The sequence below is a fragment of the Giardia intestinalis genome, chromosome 5 (assembly GCF_000002435.2).
Source record: "Giardia intestinalis strain WB C6 chromosome 5, whole genome shotgun sequence".
In the NCBI taxonomy this organism is placed as follows: domain Eukaryota; phylum Fornicata; order Diplomonadida; family Hexamitidae; genus Giardia; species Giardia duodenalis.
The window spans coordinates 821,068-838,084 of NC_051860.1; the positions used below are offsets into that span (position 1 = coordinate 821,068).

Consider the following 17,017-nt stretch of genomic DNA (forward strand, 5'->3'; position numbering starts at 1 on the left):
TAGTAGTATGTGCGGCGTAGTCAGCGCAATATGTGAAGTATAACAAAGTAAAGAGTAAATCACTAAATTAAAGTGCCATGCTCGTGCCAAGCCTCTCTGTTGCTCCTGAGGCCCCCGTGAATGTGGTGGATCTAGGGTCATTTGAGATACGTGCAGGAGTTGCAGGGCTCGACGGTCCGACGTATGTGCGGCCATCATTTATAGTAGGCGAATCATTACCCTCCGGAGGAGCCGCAGAGGCTATTTCCTCCGACCAGGCTATATCTTATCTGCCTGATGAGCGGTACCTTTTCAAGCCCATGCCAAATCGTGTGGTTTCCCAAATTATAGCCAATGGATGTGTAACTAGGGAAGATCAATTTTCTTCGCTCTGCAATCTATTATTCAATGGAAGTTCGCGATGCAAATCACACGCATTTCGTGAATTGGATCCTGGTTATCCTATGGCCCTGTTTCAGCCTCACTTTGTTCAGCCCTTAGAACGAGACCTCATAGCTTCTTGTCTATTTGAAACACACAGCATCCCTGCTTTGTACATAGGAGACCAGGAGGCTGCGGCTGCATATTCTGTCGGTAAAACCACCGCCCTAGTCATAGATGTCGGATATGGAAAGACTGTTGTCTCGCCAATAGTAGACGGCCATTGCATTCATTCCAAGAGCTACCGCTCTGACGTGACCGGAAAGCTTCTTCACGAGATACTGGAGCACGAAATATATGCACAGCTTCGGACACAACATGGTTCACTGGGTACTGGTCAAGACCTTAACGCACAGGACGCTATTCGGCCCAAAGAAAGTGTCTCCTTGTTGACCAATGTCCAGGTAAAGCAGGTGTATGACGCTACGACGAACACATACACACGCACACAGCTGCCACCAGAGCTTTGTGGACCATCATTCGTTGCCTTTCACAAGCAGCTCCTTCTGTCCGAAATAGTACAGTTTTGCTTCCAAGCATCTCACAAACCGATGGACATGCAGCTAGACTACCGTGGGATGCAAAAGGAGCTTCACGAGAAGGGGTCTGTATCTCACTACCTGTTGCCAGACGGCAATAAGATTGACCTGTCCTTTTCAGCCAGTCTTATACCAGAGGGCCTTTTCAACACATCCGTGTATCCTATCTTCTTCAACACCCGTCTTCTAGATCCTACCTCAATTCAAATGCATGCTCACAAGGCGATAGTTTCCCTTCATGACAGCGTACAGCCAGAACTGGCGTCAAACGTGGTTGTTGTGGGAGGGCTTAGCAATATCAATGGGGTGTTGAACCGCCTAAAGCTAGAACTGGAGTCCGTCATACCATCTGTTCTCAAAGTTAAGCTCGTGAACTCGCAGTACAATAACCTATCGCGCAGGTTCGCCGTGTGGTATGGAGGAAACGTGCTCAGCAGCTTGGGGACCTTCCCTTACTTCTGGGCCAGCAAGGCGGAATACGAAGAGTACGGCATAAGCATCCTCGACAGGCGGCGCCTCTGACTCGAATTCGTTTACTGCCTAGTGGACGCACTCAGCCGTCGTGGAGATCTTGGGCCATCTGTCCGCTGCTTCCTTAGCCACGGGCCCCGTGATAGACGAGCCCTTGAGCTCACCCTTTGGGTTGATAATGACCCCTGCGTTATCCTGGAAGTAGATCCAGACCCCGTCCTTGCGGCGCCAGACCTTTCGCTGGCGAACGACGACTGCTGGTGTTACTTTTCGACGAAGCTCCGGCTTCCCGTCGCGGCCAACTGTGATAAGGACCATATCGCCAACAGAGGCTTTCGGGAACCTGTTCAGATGCCCCTTCCAGTTCTTGACAGCTATCATGTTGAGAGACTTTGCGCCAGAGTTGTCTGCGCAATTGATCACCGCCCCGACCGGGAGACCGCACGAGATGCGGAACTTGTTGCCAATGCCTCCGGACCTGCCACGCTTCGACGCCATCTCCTCGATCCGTCATTAGGAAACGAGTAAAAAGCGAAATTAAAGTTGTAATTATTTTTTAAATATTTTTTGAGGATTTATCGGAATCATTCGGTCTCGTAGACCAGCTCTGGAGGCGTGATGGTCTTTCCCCGGCGTATAAGCTCCATAGCGGCTATGCATGCCTTTTGTATCATAATATAGTGGTCTTTCGAGGCCTTGTCCAGATCGACAAGTATAGCAGCAGCCCTTTCGGCATACTGATACTCCCCAGCAGCAAAGCATTCGTTAGCAATGACCTTCATGAGGAGGATTGTTTGCAGGCTATTCTTCTCTGCGTCTCTGTAGAGGTCAAAGGCCTCTGCAGAGCGCTGCGCTCTGATAAGAAGGCGTCCAAGCCACGTTCTGTGCACAGGAGTAAAGTTGGTACTACCCATTACGCTCATGAGCCTCTCAAGGGCTTCTGTGACCTTGCAGGTTGCCGCAAGACAGAGAGAATAATTCAGCATAAACGAATCCTCAGACTCCTTTGGTATGTCAGCAATGGACTCTAGATACATGCTTGCCTCCTCAAACTCTCCTGTCAGAAAGTACGCTGCGGCCATAGCCCTGCGTCCCAGAACAGTGTCCCTATCTGCATCCGACTGTCCAACCGTGCTGTATGCTGCCTGGGCATACTGTAGCACGGCCATATCCTGCACGGTTTGGCCGTAGTATGCATATGCAGCGGCCTTCAGTGTGTACTCTGCAGACACTGCAGGCTCGAAAGACTGTACAACCTTATAGGCATCCTCATATTGGCCCTTTTCAATATACAACTTGACGAGGTTTTGGCGTGCTTCTGAAACAATCCCGACTAGAGGTGGAAGAATGTGCACTGCGGCGTTCATTTCCGTGTATAAACACTTGTTATGCTTGAATATTGGAAGCCCTACAATCGTTTCGTCGTTTTGGAGCTCTTCCAGTATCTTAAGTGCTTCAGCCATTTTTCCTTGTCTGAACTTGGTGGCTGCATACAGGTTGAGGGACGTCAGGGAGTCCTCTGCATTCTCCCGATACAACATCAGAAACTCTTCTGACTTTAGATAATCCCCCAGTTTGTAGTAGCAAAGAGCCATGTGCATATAGATCGCAAAGCACTCCGGCTGCACCTGAAGAACCTCTTCGTAACACTCAAGAGCCTGCTGGTAGTGCGTCCTAAGAAAGTGCACGGCAGCCAGTGCCATCTGGTCTGCAGATACGTTTCTGAGTTTTGTGTGATACGTAACAAGCGATTCCTCATCTAGAAGCCGCGAGCAGGCGTGAAATAGCAATCTGTTAGAAAGAGGCGTAGGGGGCAGCGTAGTTGCCAACTCACGTGCGTCGCCCATCTGGCCCAGATACAGCATGCAGATGGCACGGTAGAGATCGAGGGTGTGAGCATCAAGAGGGGGGTTCTTACTCTTCTTTAGAGCAGTATAAATTTCAAGCGCCTCTTCGTGCCGGCCCAGGTGGAAGTTGCAGTAAGCAATCCAGAGATCTGCATTTCCCACCTCGGCGGTGTTCCTGGTGGACTTCAGAAATTTGAGGACTGTTATTGCTCCCAGAAAGTCACGCCTTTCAATAAAGACTTGGAAGCTAGGAATCTCGTTCTTTGCTGCTTCATGCTCTTGCTCCTTTGACCTCTCGAAGGCCGTGGTCATTCTGTTGTGTAACATGTTGTCGACTGCTCTTTTTTGTAATTGATTTTAAGGACGTTGTCCCGAAGAAGCCACGCATATCACTGAGTACATATTTCAGCTCAGGGCAGGTGTATACATGCCTATAAGTGTTGACGATTTAAAACCCAAATGCAAAAAAACACTAAAGTCTCACCAAAAGTGGACCACATTCAAACATAACCACAATTGAATAGCTTCTATTCGGTCTTTCTATCTACATGCTTATTCCTAGTGTTTTAATCTTATTCTTCATAGTAAGGTCTTCTGGGACAAACTGTCCTGCTCCTGTGCCGATCGGGTGCTCACTGTGTGAAGAGGAAACGTACAAAGATGCAATGGTCCCAGTGCCCTACTGTAAGAAATGTGACGCCCAATACACCCTCAATCCAGTCTTTAAAATCTGTGATCTGAACTGTGATAACAATCACATTATCGGTTGCACAACGTGCTCCGGTTCAACTTGCACTGGATGTGCTGACGTATATATCTTGCTTGACGGGAAATGCATTCCGAGAGAGTGTGTTGCAGACGGTAAGGAATGCAGTGGTAGGGGGACTTGCACACAGATCGGTAGTCAGCTTATGTACCACTGCGCCTGTAGTAACCCCTTGTTTGACGAATTCTCCAATTGCGCAGAGTGCCTTGGAGGATACATTTTGTCTGGAGACACCTGTAATCCCCGGCCGTGCACAGAGCGATATACTGAGCGTTGCAGTATGTGCAATAAGGATGGCACCTGCTACTCATGCAAGAAGGGCTTTTTCAGCCCTAATCTGGACTGCGGCTCTCCGTGCCCCATTGGTTGCGATTGTGATCCAGCACTTAACTATCTCAAGTGTACGTCTTGTCACGAAGGCTTTTCTCTATCGTCTGAAACAGGATTAATGACATGTAAAGCTGTAACTAACTGCACTGCAAAGCCTGCGTGTATGTGGTGTGACGCTAACAATGTTTGCTTGACATGCGTAAGTGGACGGTCTGACCCGCAATCAAATTGCTCTGTGCCTTGTGCAGACATCCGAGGGTGTTCAGATTGCAGTCCCACAGATCCAAATACTTGTATTCAGTGCATAGATAGTGAGACAACCGCAGATAGGTGTCGACCGTATTGCTTCCCTCCACATTCTGCTGGGTCCCTATCTGTTTGCGCAGAAATCTATGACATCTATTCCGCCGTACTTCCTTACTCGGTTGTTTCTTTCTATAACGTACGGTACTCTACTCATTCTTACGGATTCATTGCATGCAACAAGCTGGGCAACATCACAGATTCTGGTCTCTGTGTATGCTACAACGATCCGCTGCGAGACCCTGCCACGACATGTGTGGAGTGTTTACCCGGATATATGTTGAATCGGTATACCCAGCGCTGCCTTAAGGATACATTGAATACTAAGGATACGCATTGCATGGTGGGGGATTTGGAGGCAAACCAGTGCTACACTTGTATGGATGGCTATTATGGTTTAGCAAAAAAGTGTCCGTTTGAGTGTAACATTGAAAACTGCCTCAGATGCACAGACGACGGACAGAAGTGTATAGCTTGTAAGCAAAATTTCGATCCTTCTACTGAGGGTCTCTGTATTCCCTTAAGAATACTTTCATCATGCGAAGACGAAAGCTCCGTGACAGACGAAGGGGTGTGCACCCCAAGTTGCGGTCTACCATTTACATGCGCTAAAGAGAAGTCTGGGAGTTGGGCCTGCGTCCATCCTCGCTGTGTGAAAATAATAAATGGTGAGAAGCAGGTATGTGGGCTAAAAGGCACCTGTACGCGTGCGGGCTCGTGCATCTGTGATGACCCTCATACGTGGGACTTTTGTTCAACGTGTGCACCCGGCTGGACAAGGTCTTCACCGTCTTCTACTTGCGACACACAAGACTGCTTCCCACAGTGCTCTAACGGTGGTGTCTGTCAGATAAAGGATGGGAGCCCTGTCTGTCGGTGTGCTTTCAACTGGAATCCCGCTACACAGTGTGTCACTTGTCTTCCCGGCTATACTGGAAGGAACTGTAACATTCCCTACTGTTTTATCAACGAAGACTGTGAGGCTGGGCAAACATGTGTCTCTGGAAAGTGTAATGATGACCCATGTAGTAGCAACAATAACTTGGTGTGTAATGGGCACGGAACGTGCACTTTCCACAACAATATCCGTCAATGCACTTGTAATCCTGGATATAGTAATGAGACCAATTGCCTGACGTGCACTAAGGAATATTACCTTAAGAACAATCGCTGTGTACTCGGTTCGTCGCGTGTATTGTCATCCTCGATGATCGCGGGCTTGTCTGTAGGATCTATTATCTTATTGACTGCTGTGGCTCTCTCCATATATTTTGGTGTTAGAGCGTGCCAGAAGAAGAACCGGTCCCAAGTATCTTTCTCGCGAACAGTTCCCATTGGAGATGAAGATTGCAATCCTTAACTATTTCTTGCCAGAAGTTGAAGGAAAGGAGCTGTTGATGAACTGAGTACTACCATTCTGCACAGTGAGCGGTGGCTATCTGATGAGTGTGTATCTCTAAGCAGGTGTCCCCAGTAGCAGCAGCGCTTGGATGTTCTGGCGTATTAATGCTTTTCTGTAAAGTGCACATTGTCCTCCATATCGTGTTATTTTCACATGAAACTACAGATCCCATACCTCTCATGAATCACTTCGTTACTAAGTGCGTACGGTCCATTGGAAGATGAATGGCGGTTCAGCAGGATTTCTTGCCACAGGGCTAAGTAAAGTAGCTCTTAAAAACTTGCGCTATGACTTCCATGCCACTAAGCGAGCTGTGTTAGGAGACTTGAGTGTGTGTCTTGTATCGAAAGATTGGTCCTGTATGTTAACCAAAGCCTACTTGCTTTTGTAATAGCTCAACCTTGTCGGAGTGATCTTTCCCCTGCAATGAGCCCTATCAATCTTTCACTGCTTTACACTCCTTATAGCTCGGCTTAAATAGATTTGATAGGCAAGCAACGCAATCAAAAAGAGTTAAAGCAGAGACAGGATTTACTCGTTTGCGACACAACCTAGTGCCAGCTCACGATTCTTTTTCAGACCCTTCATGTGTGGCCTGTGAATGCACCTCTTTCCTTAGCTCTAGTTTCTATCACTTAATCCAGCACACTACTAGCCATAGAATAATACTTTGCTATGCTATTGGTTTTTCTGCCATGGTTATTTTTAGCTCTTGTTTCTGATGTTTATAGAAAGCACCCGGAGGACTATCCTGTTCATGATATCACAGACTCTGGTGACAGCATGACGCCTAGAAACACATCAGTATGCGCAGTCCAGCTTCAAAGGATATCTGACGGAAGTCTGGCTTTTCAGTACTTTGATGACGGAGCCGTGCACTTCTTCGCTAACTCATACCTTTTTGATGGTTTGGAGTCCACTATCGGCAAAGTCGTCTGGGAGACCTCTCCAGCAGGGGAATTGTACCTTCTCGAATTTTCACCTCTGCCTTCACATCCTTTCAACTCGTACTTACGTGAATATACAGACTCGCAGGAGACGCCCTTGCAAGGCACGGCCGATCCATTAACGGACGTCTATTACGCAATAAAGGCAAGAATCCTTTTCCTTAAGATGAGGCTTACTAACGCCAACACAACATTACGATCGGACGGCTCATTGCTTTTGTCCAGCAGTCCAAGGAAGGACTCCCGGGTCCCGGAAAAGTATCCCTACTCACTCCCCTACACCCTGAAAAAGCACATCTATAATTGTGTATCCATGGAGTATAAATCGAGTACTAAAGCCAAACTAGGCAGGCCATGCATGCCTCCTGAAGGCATGCGCCCCATCCTTAAAGAGCAGCACGATCTATTTAACATGTTATCTGCAGGGAAGATGTATGTTGACTATACAGGAAGCTATATCTACCCCGTCTGTGGCGTCACTACTGACGAAGCTTACACACAAGGAAACACGGCGCCAACAGCATACTTTATCAAGCTCTTGGATGGCGACTCGAACAATCGCACATATCCCCATCGTGCTGGATTCATCCCTAGGGTTACCAGTCGTGTCTGGGTGGTCGATTACTATTCTGACTGGGTAGGTCTTGCAACAGTGCATGGCGTGGGGTTACTTAATCTAAATGCAAACAGTTACCGGTCCGGCCCTTGGGCAGAAAACTGCTACTACTCACTCCGCATGGTTGGAAATCCGTTTATGCACGAGGTCGGCCACAATGAAGGCGGACTTCATGGAAATGGTGTCTCTGATAGCGCTAATTTCCACAGGTTTATCTCACACTACAGACAGGAGCCCATTTCCGGTGCAGGAACGTTTTCCTACATGGCTTCTGGGGGGTTCCCGTTTTTGACTGCTGTACAGAGCGCAAGTCATTACTATAACGCGTGGGAAACCGTGCTCCCCCGCTGGCGGAGGGTTCTGAAGCACTGGGATAATGGGGTTATTCCAGAGGCGAATACGCCTGAGAAAGGACGAAGAGGGCCACATGGCGGGGGCAAGGCAGATATTGGGATGCACAAGCTCCGAATTATGGATGCGGAGCACCAATACACGTATAAGTTCTTGGGCGCAGATGACGATGCATACACCCCTGCCACATACACAGAGTATGCGGCTGACCCTAAAACAGGAAAAACCTCCAAAGTGGTCAAGATAGCGTGGATTGGCTTCCAGGATGGATATGATCCAGATGACATTGTGCAGGGCTTGCTGCGCAGGAATCACGTTCTTATGATAGAGGTTTATCTGGACAAAGAGGGATTCTTTTCCGAGATGATCACAGACTTTGTATCCGTGTTGATTGAGTATAGATCCAACACTAGGATGTCCTGGAATGGACACTCCATTCATTTCCAGGCTCTTCGGCCTCATAATTTTGAGTCCAACATAGTGGTAAACATTCTACACGCGTGCGTAGAACAGAATCACGGCGGTCAAGAGCTTACTTCCCAAGCCACCGCAAGCCCCATCCCTGGGCGTCTCTGGACATGCCCTGAGTGTGACAAAGGGACTTTTCAACTGTTAGTCATAGACGGAAACTACGCACGTGTAGATCCAATGAACACAACCATGTTCGACGAAGCTCGGCAGGAGCGTATTCGCAACATCCCCTACCGCAATCTAGTAATCAACTATCGTCCCGGTACTCTCCCAGCGCCAGCCCCTGATCCACGATTCTACCCTCTTCGATTCATGGAATCTCCAGCGGTGCACTGCTCCATCAAAGATGGAAACATCCCAACAGAACCTGAAAGGGTTTTTAATGTTACGTGCGAGGCCCTACTGCGTCTCGAAAACTATGCTGTTCACGCCATCTCTAACTACTTCGTTAATGACCCTCATAACGGGCCTATCAGACAGTATGCCGACAGGTTTGCATACCTCTCAACATACCGCACACTGTCTTCCGGCGCCATCAACTATCTAGGGAACGTCAACAAAGATCCAAAGAATGCAGCTAAAATGCAAATGCAAATGACGCGCTTTGGGGGAACCACATCTGCAAATAGCTGTTACCTTCACGGTGGTATATTAACAGATGGATCGTCCTTGGGAGCCAAACAGTCAGACTTTCCTACGATGGTCAGGTTCTATGATAGCATAATAAGTTATGTGCCACCAGGGTCCCAAGAGCAGATTCTCGTTTCTCCTGGCCCAGGAAACTTCACTGGCCGAATTGGTTGGTCTATGAGCATGGAAAATCGCAAAAAGTTTGCTCAGAGCAGTAATAACGGATACGCAATCATGTTTGACGCTGTCTGGAATCCCAGCCTTTACTATCTTACTGACGACTATGACACTGCTTTCCTAGGCAACGAGAACCATAAGGAAGCGTACTACTTGGCGCACACGTTTCAATACACCAACGGACAATGTGGGTACAATGCATACTTTCATAGCTTTACTGGGAACACTCATGCTGGCGCGAAGATGGGACACGGAACCTCTGTCCAAGTCTTCATGACATCTGGAGATCGTGTCCTCATGTCAAACCTAAGCTATTCTGATCAGACGTTCCGGCTTCTCCCTGACGGCTTCTCTCTCGAGGGAACAGGCTGCTGGGCTCATCAGCACCGACCGACTATTTATCGCGCCAATCAGTGGCATATGATATACAACCCTGCGCCCTCGAAGCGCAACTGGCTCCTTGTGCTAGACTTCGACAGCGAAATTCCTGACAACCTGATACTTTTCACCGACTCATATAACTCAACGGATGCTATCGACCTCCGCATGCTTTATCTTGTTAACAAAATATCCAATACCGGTGGAGCCAATGATCGTACTATCTATTGGTCCTATGCCTTAGATAACTATGCTATGCTCCACGAGTACTACTATCGGTATGAGGAATTGGGAGAAAACCCCGGTCTCCGCTTTGCCTTCAACAAAGACGTCCGTCTCGTGAATATTCGATTTATGACGCCCCAGTTCGGGACATTTAACCCATGGAATGGCCGTGGAACGATGGAAGGGAAAGGGAAAACCGTCCAACTGTCCAGTAGGCCTGCTGATAATAGGCCTGATGGAGTCCTTGACAAGCCTCATATGAACCCATATACCATAAGCATTAGCGGAACAAGATATGAGTTCTCCACAAAAAACGACACCTATACAGTGCCTTTTCCGCTTACGGTACATGAAGGACGTTTTTCGGTACCAACGAAGATAGAATACTTCCATCCTGACCGGCCTACGTGCAAGGACGGTGAGTATGCATGGCGTCTCCAAACGGGGGCGTTTACATGCATGATCTGCCCAACGGGATACTTCTGTAGTGAAGGAGTTATGAATCCATGCCCTCCTGGATATTACACAGACTTGGAGGGCCAATCGTCATGCCTATCCTATTCTGCTGCTACAAGTAACCGGGAGTTCAATAAGATCACTGCATCGGAATACTATGCGGGGATTGATTACTCCCGCTTTCCTATCCGTAATCCCGATGGCACTGTCCGGGGGTTTTATAATTGCCCCGGTAACAAGTTTACACTGAATGGAGAGTGCAAGACTTGTCCTTCTGCAGGGTATATTTGTGTGCCTGGAATGGATCCTGTATTATGTCCGAGGGGTTTCCGCTGTAGAGGAGGGTATGCACAACCATGTGTGGGGGATGAGTATCAGGATGAGGAAGGACGAGATGTCTGTAAGAAGTACCCTCAATCTGGTACTCGATTAGCTTGTATAAAGGGTGAGGTAGACATCCCTCTAGATGGTGATGACAGAAGGCTCCGTATGAGCGTTGCCTATAGCGCACTTCTCGTTTATCTCATGGATCGTCCAAATGCAGGCTGCCGACCCTGTCCTTTAGGATATTCATGCATTGATGGAGCTGTGATTCCATGCACCTACGATCAGTACTCGCCTGAGGGTGATGAAGTATGTCATGATTGTCGCCACGGAACCATTCGCAATGTAGACGGCTCTGGATGTGTATCTCTAGATCCTCAGGACGAAAGCAAAGTGGAAGAGGGCCCTGGATTCGCCTTTTACGGCTTTTACCCCACGTATTCGCCGCCTTCCCAAGAATATATAAAGACAGAGAAGGAACGAGTCCAGAGTCGCATTTATCTCCACAGTGGTGATAAGATTATAGATGTAGTTGAGGGGGTGGAAACAGTCGCAGAGGCTCGGCGCCAGATGAAGACGAGAACTCGCGCTGCAGTTGGTTGGATGTTTCTCGGTCTTCTTCTCTGGGTGCTGTTGCTAGTTGGAGCGTGTGCTATCTATAATCACCTGAAAAAGCGGAAGATGCAACATCTGCGTGCTAGCTACCAGCCTACCTACCGAAATGACTAGATGCACAAGCCAGGCATTGAGCCTACACCGAATTGCTAATGCTTATTATCATTCCTAATTATAAGTAGCCAATCCAGAACAGACCGAGTCTAAACTGAAACCAGTTACTATTCTAGCTAAAGGACTCTATGTAAAAAGAGACCACAAGGGGCTTTCTGTGGACACTGCATGTGTCTCTCAAGTATTGCCATATTTTAGAGTAAATTTAAGGGACTATATGCAAGTATCTTCGGATCGCACGCAGGATATACGAAGTGACCACTTGAGTAAGCGGCGTTGCTACCGTTGGGGCTCCCTCACTCGGTTATACAAGGATCCACAGGAGCTGCGAACTTTGCCCAATGGACACGCAGACACCGTTAGCGTAAGCTCAAAATGCTACAATTCCTTGAAAAAAGAAAGTCGTGTACACGTATACAAAGTGGGCTTGACGATCAGCATGGAAGCACAGCAAGGCATCTGTGTTTATTGGCTTCCTCTGAGGCTGCCTTACAATGTGGTGCGGGATTTCGCTAACATACCCTCCTAACCCTGTATTGCAAAAACAAATGCTTCCTGTACTTCTTGGGCTCCTAGCGGGGTTCCTCTCCGCGTGCCCCGAGGGCGAAATCGAGGTCGACGGGGAGTGCTACCCGGAGGCGTGCGTCTTCGACGGAACAGTCTGCGCGGGCCACGGGGTCTGCATGGTGAACTATTGCTATTGTGACGACGGCTACAGACTGTCGAACGCCGGGTGCACGCCTGCGGAGTGTACGGATAGCATGGGGCTTGTCTGCGGCGATCACGGTGTCTGCAAGAGGGGCCCGGATGGCTTTTCCTGCGCTTGCGACGAGGGCTACACAAGCGTCTCCCCGACGTGTGCTCCCGACGAGTGCGTGCACGACGGAAAGATATGCGGTGGAGCTGGAGTGTGTGTTGCTGAGGATGGCACGCCTGCTTGCGTCTGTGATCCCTTCTACGCTGGGACCTTCTGCGAGGAGTGCGCACCCGATGCGGTCCTTTTCGAAGACCACTGCGTCGACCAGCGTTGCCTCAGCGAGAACCACGAGGGCGACACTGTAGAGTGCGGGGGCTTCGGAGTCTGCTTCCTCTACCCCATCGGGATCATTTCCTGCATCTGCTACCCGAGCACTGTCCTCGACAACTACAAGTGTGTTCCGTTCACGTGTGCGTCCCAGCCGGAGGACAGGATCGTGGCCTGCAGCGATCGCGGGATCTGCGAGCCAGACAGAACATGCCGCTGCGACGAGGGCTTTGAGGGCGACGTCTGCCAGTACAAGATTATCGACTGCCCTGCGGGTACGCGCTACTTTGAGGGTCAGTGTGTGACCGATGGGTGCATCTCCCCCGACGGACACGTCTGCGGTGACCACGGGGTTTGCGCAAACAACGCGTGCACCTGCAACGAGGGGTACGAGCTCATCGATAAGAACGTCTGCATGCCATCCAACTGCATCGTCGACGGAGAGGTGTGCCCGTACGGGACATGTGAGCGCGAAGGCATGTCCTGGACGTGTGTATGCCGCGCAGAGTATGTGCCCTACAATGGCAAGTGCTACCCCAATTCCTGTGTCACTGACATCCTTCCAAATGGAGATCCCAAGCTCTGCTCTGGAGTGGGCCAATGCGACATGGAGGCTCGCCGCTGCATCTGCCTTTCAAGTCACACTGGGACATACTGCCAGAAGTGCAGCGATGAGGCGCTCCTACTTAATGGAAGATGTGTTGCGCTTGCGTGTGTAAGCCACGACCTTGATGGTAATCCTCTTGAGTGTGATGGGCGTGGACGGTGTATAGCATCTATGCTAGTCGACTATCCTCAGGAATATACCTTTGTCTGCAGTTGCGACCCTGGCTATCTTGCTCTCGATACAGGTACATGTTCCCATGTCAAGTGCCTAAATCGCGATCTTTCCTTCAAGCCCATCTGTAGTGGCGTTGGCTTCTGTCTCGGACCCGAGGGTTGTGCATGTCCCGAGGGCTACAGTGGTACGCGCTGTGAAAACCGGGAATGCCCTGAAGGCGAGACGGCAGTTCTGGCCTGGGGCTGCGTCCCGGATGCGTGCGTTACTGAATATGCAGACGGTGTCCGGCGCGTTTGTGCCGGGTTCGGGCACTGCATAACAGAGGACGGGGTCGCTCGGTGCCGCTGCAACAGAGAGGCAGAACTCATTGACGGTGTTTGCACAACCCCAGCGTGCATTGGGACCGATGGAATTGTATGCAAGGGAAGAGGGATCTGTCGCGACGGAGCCTGTTTCTATAGCGATTGAGATTTGTTTGGCTGGCGATTCGTACATAATCTGACTGACCGCACAGTGAATTCTCTTCCCGTTGTCAATTACTAAACCTCTACATCAGCGCCAAGTGGACGTCTGTTTCGTGGGAAAACCAGTGGGAAATCAGATAGTTATGCTAGTAAGTGTGTATACATGCTGAAAGCCGTAATCACCCAAACCAAACTTTACTTAGAACTTGTCTTTTACCAGCCACGCTCTGCAATCTTGTATTGAGACGCAATCTCCTAGCAGGTCGACACTTATTACCTCTTATTAACTACTTAAAGGACGGAACAGCGAGGGCTCACGGTTTAAGGAGCCACTGTTTTTCCTTCTGAGAAGGAACCAGACCAGACAGCCGATGATAACCGCAACAATGGCCACTGATGCGACAGAAATCCCAGCTATCATTCCTGTCGACATTTTGCTAACACTCTTCTTTGGTGGGTCGACGCAGGTATTCCCGCTGGGAACCTGCCCTCCCATGCAGTGACACTTTCCTCGTCTGACGGCTGCTCCCGATGGGCAGCTCCTTTGGCACGTTGTGCTATCTAGTTGTATATTATCCAAAGGATCCACACAGCGGACACATCTGTCCAGAGAATCACACATTGCGCATCCTTGGTACTGAGGACAAGGTTTGGTTGGCTCGCAAAGGGTTCCGTCATTGCTAGGCGCATAGCTATCTTCACACATGCACGCCATGGCCCTATTCTCTTCTTTCGGGCTAGAGTTCTGAGGACATTGTGTGATGCATGTCCGCCTGAAGAGATCAAGGAAGCTGCCGCTCTTGCACTTGAGGCAAGAAAGGAGACCACCGTCGAGCGTGCACTCTATACAATTAGAAATTCCAACAAGATTGTCCCCACATGGGACACATTTGTTTCCTGTGTCGGGGTTTTCCTGTGGAAAGCTCCCTGTATAACAATGATGACTGCTCACACACTCTATCGAAGAGGATGTGAGCTTCAGATACATATCATCCTGGCAGCGAGTACAAACGCCTGGTCCTGCACATCGTTTGCAGTGAGCATCTGAGCATCTTGTGCAGACCTTCAGGGTAGTGTCCTCGAAGTGCCCATCTCCACAAGCAACGACGCAGCTTCCAGAACTAGAAGATTCGGACCTAAGAAGGAAACGGTCCTGTTCGCACGAGGTACACTGTGCACCTGCACCTGAGCAAACTGTGCACCCGGCGGCGCACTTCCTACAGGTCGTCCCATCTTTGTAGAATCCGTCGTGACAGACTAAGCACAGTTGCCTATTACCAGACACGCAGGTCTTGCAACCAGCAACAGAGCACGGGTCAGGATCAGCTACGCAAGCACTTGAAGAAATGATATATCCCGCTGCGCAGCGCGAACATACCGTGTCAGATGAACACTCTTCGCAGTTTGCAATGTTACAATCATAGCACGTTGACCCAGCAGCATTCGGTCTCTTTGTACCGCTACAGGCTGTGCATTTCAACCCAGTTGAGGTATATGTGCAAGCCGTGCAATCCTGAATTCCATTGTTGTTAGTATCGCTGCAAAGTAAACACTGTTTGTCCCATAGATCGCCAGGATCTTCACTGTCTTTCGGATAGTACGGAGCGGTGCATTCGTCAAGTGGTACGCAACTGAGCACTCCATTGTCTACCTTCTTATAATAATATAAAAAACAACTCTCGCAGGTAATTGCTCCTGTGTTTGCAGTGTAGGTGCACCTAGAACACCCATCTAGGCCCCCGCGAGATGCGTCACCGCAGAATATACACAGATTGACTTCATCAACTGTCTTTCGGAAATGTGATGACGTACACTCTTGGCTGGAGAGGCACATGGCTGAGTCTCCTCTCGACAATAGATAGTAGTCTGGGTGACACGCCTCACACACTGGCTTGTTGAGTAAGATCGTTACCTCTTCTTTAAAGGAACACTTTGCACAACCCTCTACCCCAGCAAACGTTCTCACCTCATAGTAGGAATCAAGATCATCGTATTCATATTCAGAAGTGTCGTTGCAAAGCATGCAGGACTGCCTATTGGCTGCGGGCTCAGGGAGACGAAAGAAGCCATCTTGACAAAGCTTACAAACACCGGGGATAGTGTCTACTTCTTTGCATATAAGATTTCCTGGCGCGCCGTGAGTGATTGAATAGCATCCACCCTTGTAAAGGAAGTACCCATTTCCACATAACTTACAAGTACCATCTGGATAGTCCTGGGATGTGCATGCGTTATTATCCGTTGACGACAGACACTTTCCGTCAACAAGATACTCAGACTTTACCGAGCAACGTGAGCAGTACTTGTTGCCTCCCAAGTCAACGTTGCAGTGTTTCTGCTTGCACTTGCCAGGAGCAGTATGAAACATATTAAAAGAGATAACCTCCTCACACGTAAGTGTACTATCTCTTGAAGGCTCCACAAGCTCAAGAACTCCTGAAGCAGCACTAAAGCAGCCTCCACTGTAAACGTGGTACCCTGAAGAACTGCAGGAGAGACACGCGTAAGAGTCTGGGTCAACCTCACAGCCAGCAGAGCCAACCTCATGACTATCTTGCTCCACACACGCCCCATCAATAAGAAGGAGCCCCGGAGTGCATTTGAGGCACAGTTCTGCAGGACCCAGGTTCAGACACATTCCAAATGCGCATCTCCGCCGATTAGCATCAGATTTGCATGTTATCAACATGGGGGCCTCAACACGGGGGTTTTTAGAATCGATACCGTCTTCAAAGAGGGGGGTCCCATTGTCAGTATCCACACACAAAAGACCGATAGATGACAAAACTAGACCTAGAAAAATGTACATGCTATCCGATGGTTGGCGGAGATTTATTATTAATTTTCCCAACGTAGAGTATAGAAACGCCGAGAGTCAGATAGTCATATGCTATTGTGCCATAGCCGTGCTGCCTTTAAACTCGAGCAGGTAGTGAGATATCTCCACGCCATTCTAGCCTCACTAGTGTTTCTGCGCATCTTACCAACAAATTTCTGATGCCTGCACATTGAAATAGAGTGCAATCGAATTTTTGTACCAGAGGCCTAACTGGTCAAATTGCCGCATGCCCGCTTAAACGGCTAATCCCACCTTCTGACGCATTTCTTGACACCTTCCCAAGAAGTCGAAATAGTTTGTTTACAGACAATCTGTTGCACACTTCAGAACGTTACTTTTTGCTTCTTGCTCTTTTTGTCGGTACAGTTCCATTGAAGATGGAGTACTCATTGCTGTCCATTGTGCTCTTTGACTGCGACATATGGGCTTGTGTAGTGCCGTCATAGAGCGCCCTAAGCTCTGCTAAAAGTTAGAGCAGGTCTTTTGAGATATGAGCCATGGTCACGGCTGGTCCGTGTTCTAATCCG

General features: G+C 49.1%; 7 protein-coding genes across 7 annotated transcripts; 4 read left to right on the top strand and 3 right to left on the bottom strand.

The window, feature by feature from the left end:
• Nucleotides 1-77: 77 nt before the first annotated feature.
• On the top strand, nt 78-1,481 carry GL50803_0015113 (Actin related protein; the record flags this gene model as incomplete). The annotated part of the gene is made up of 1 exon (XM_001705088.1): nt 78-1,481. The coding sequence occupies one exon, from the start codon at nt 78-80 to the stop codon at nt 1,479-1,481; it is 1,404 nt and encodes a 467-aa protein (XP_001705140.1).
• An 18-nt stretch (nt 1,482-1,499) lies between these two features.
• On the bottom strand, nt 1,500-1,928 carry GL50803_0010091 (Ribosomal protein L23; the record flags this gene model as incomplete). The annotated part of the gene is made up of 1 exon (XM_001705090.1): nt 1,500-1,928. The coding sequence occupies one exon, from the start codon at nt 1,926-1,928 to the stop codon at nt 1,500-1,502; it is 429 nt and encodes a 142-aa protein (XP_001705142.1).
• Nucleotides 1,929-2,014: 86 nt separating this feature from the next.
• GL50803_0016375 (Intraflagellar transport protein IFT56) lies at nt 2,015-3,604 on the bottom strand (the record flags this gene model as incomplete). Its single annotated transcript, XM_001705092.1, has 1 exon — nt 2,015-3,604. One exon carries the CDS (start codon nt 3,602-3,604, stop codon nt 2,015-2,017), a length of 1,590 nt encoding a protein of 529 aa, XP_001705144.1.
• A 221-nt stretch (nt 3,605-3,825) lies between these two features.
• On the top strand, nt 3,826-6,036 carry GL50803_0016374 (High cysteine membrane protein Group 2; the record flags this gene model as incomplete). The annotated part of the gene is made up of 1 exon (XM_001705094.1): nt 3,826-6,036. The coding sequence occupies one exon, from the start codon at nt 3,826-3,828 to the stop codon at nt 6,034-6,036; it is 2,211 nt and encodes a 736-aa protein (XP_001705146.1).
• A 717-nt stretch (nt 6,037-6,753) lies between these two features.
• On the top strand, nt 6,754-11,382 carry GL50803_0016373 (uncharacterized protein; the record flags this gene model as incomplete). The annotated part of the gene is made up of 1 exon (XM_038045861.1): nt 6,754-11,382. One exon carries the CDS (start codon nt 6,754-6,756, stop codon nt 11,380-11,382), a length of 4,629 nt encoding a protein of 1,542 aa, XP_037902151.1.
• A 548-nt stretch (nt 11,383-11,930) lies between these two features.
• GL50803_00114815 (Tenascin-like protein) lies at nt 11,931-13,655 on the top strand (the record flags this gene model as incomplete). Its single annotated transcript, XM_001705096.2, has 1 exon — nt 11,931-13,655. The coding sequence occupies one exon, from the start codon at nt 11,931-11,933 to the stop codon at nt 13,653-13,655; it is 1,725 nt and encodes a 574-aa protein (XP_001705148.2).
• Nucleotides 13,656-13,934: 279 nt separating this feature from the next.
• On the bottom strand, nt 13,935-16,460 carry GL50803_0039904 (High cysteine membrane protein Group 2; the record flags this gene model as incomplete). Its single annotated transcript, XM_001705098.2, has 1 exon — nt 13,935-16,460. The coding sequence occupies one exon, from the start codon at nt 16,458-16,460 to the stop codon at nt 13,935-13,937; it is 2,526 nt and encodes an 841-aa protein (XP_001705150.2).
• Between the last annotated feature and the right edge of the window lie 557 nt (nt 16,461-17,017).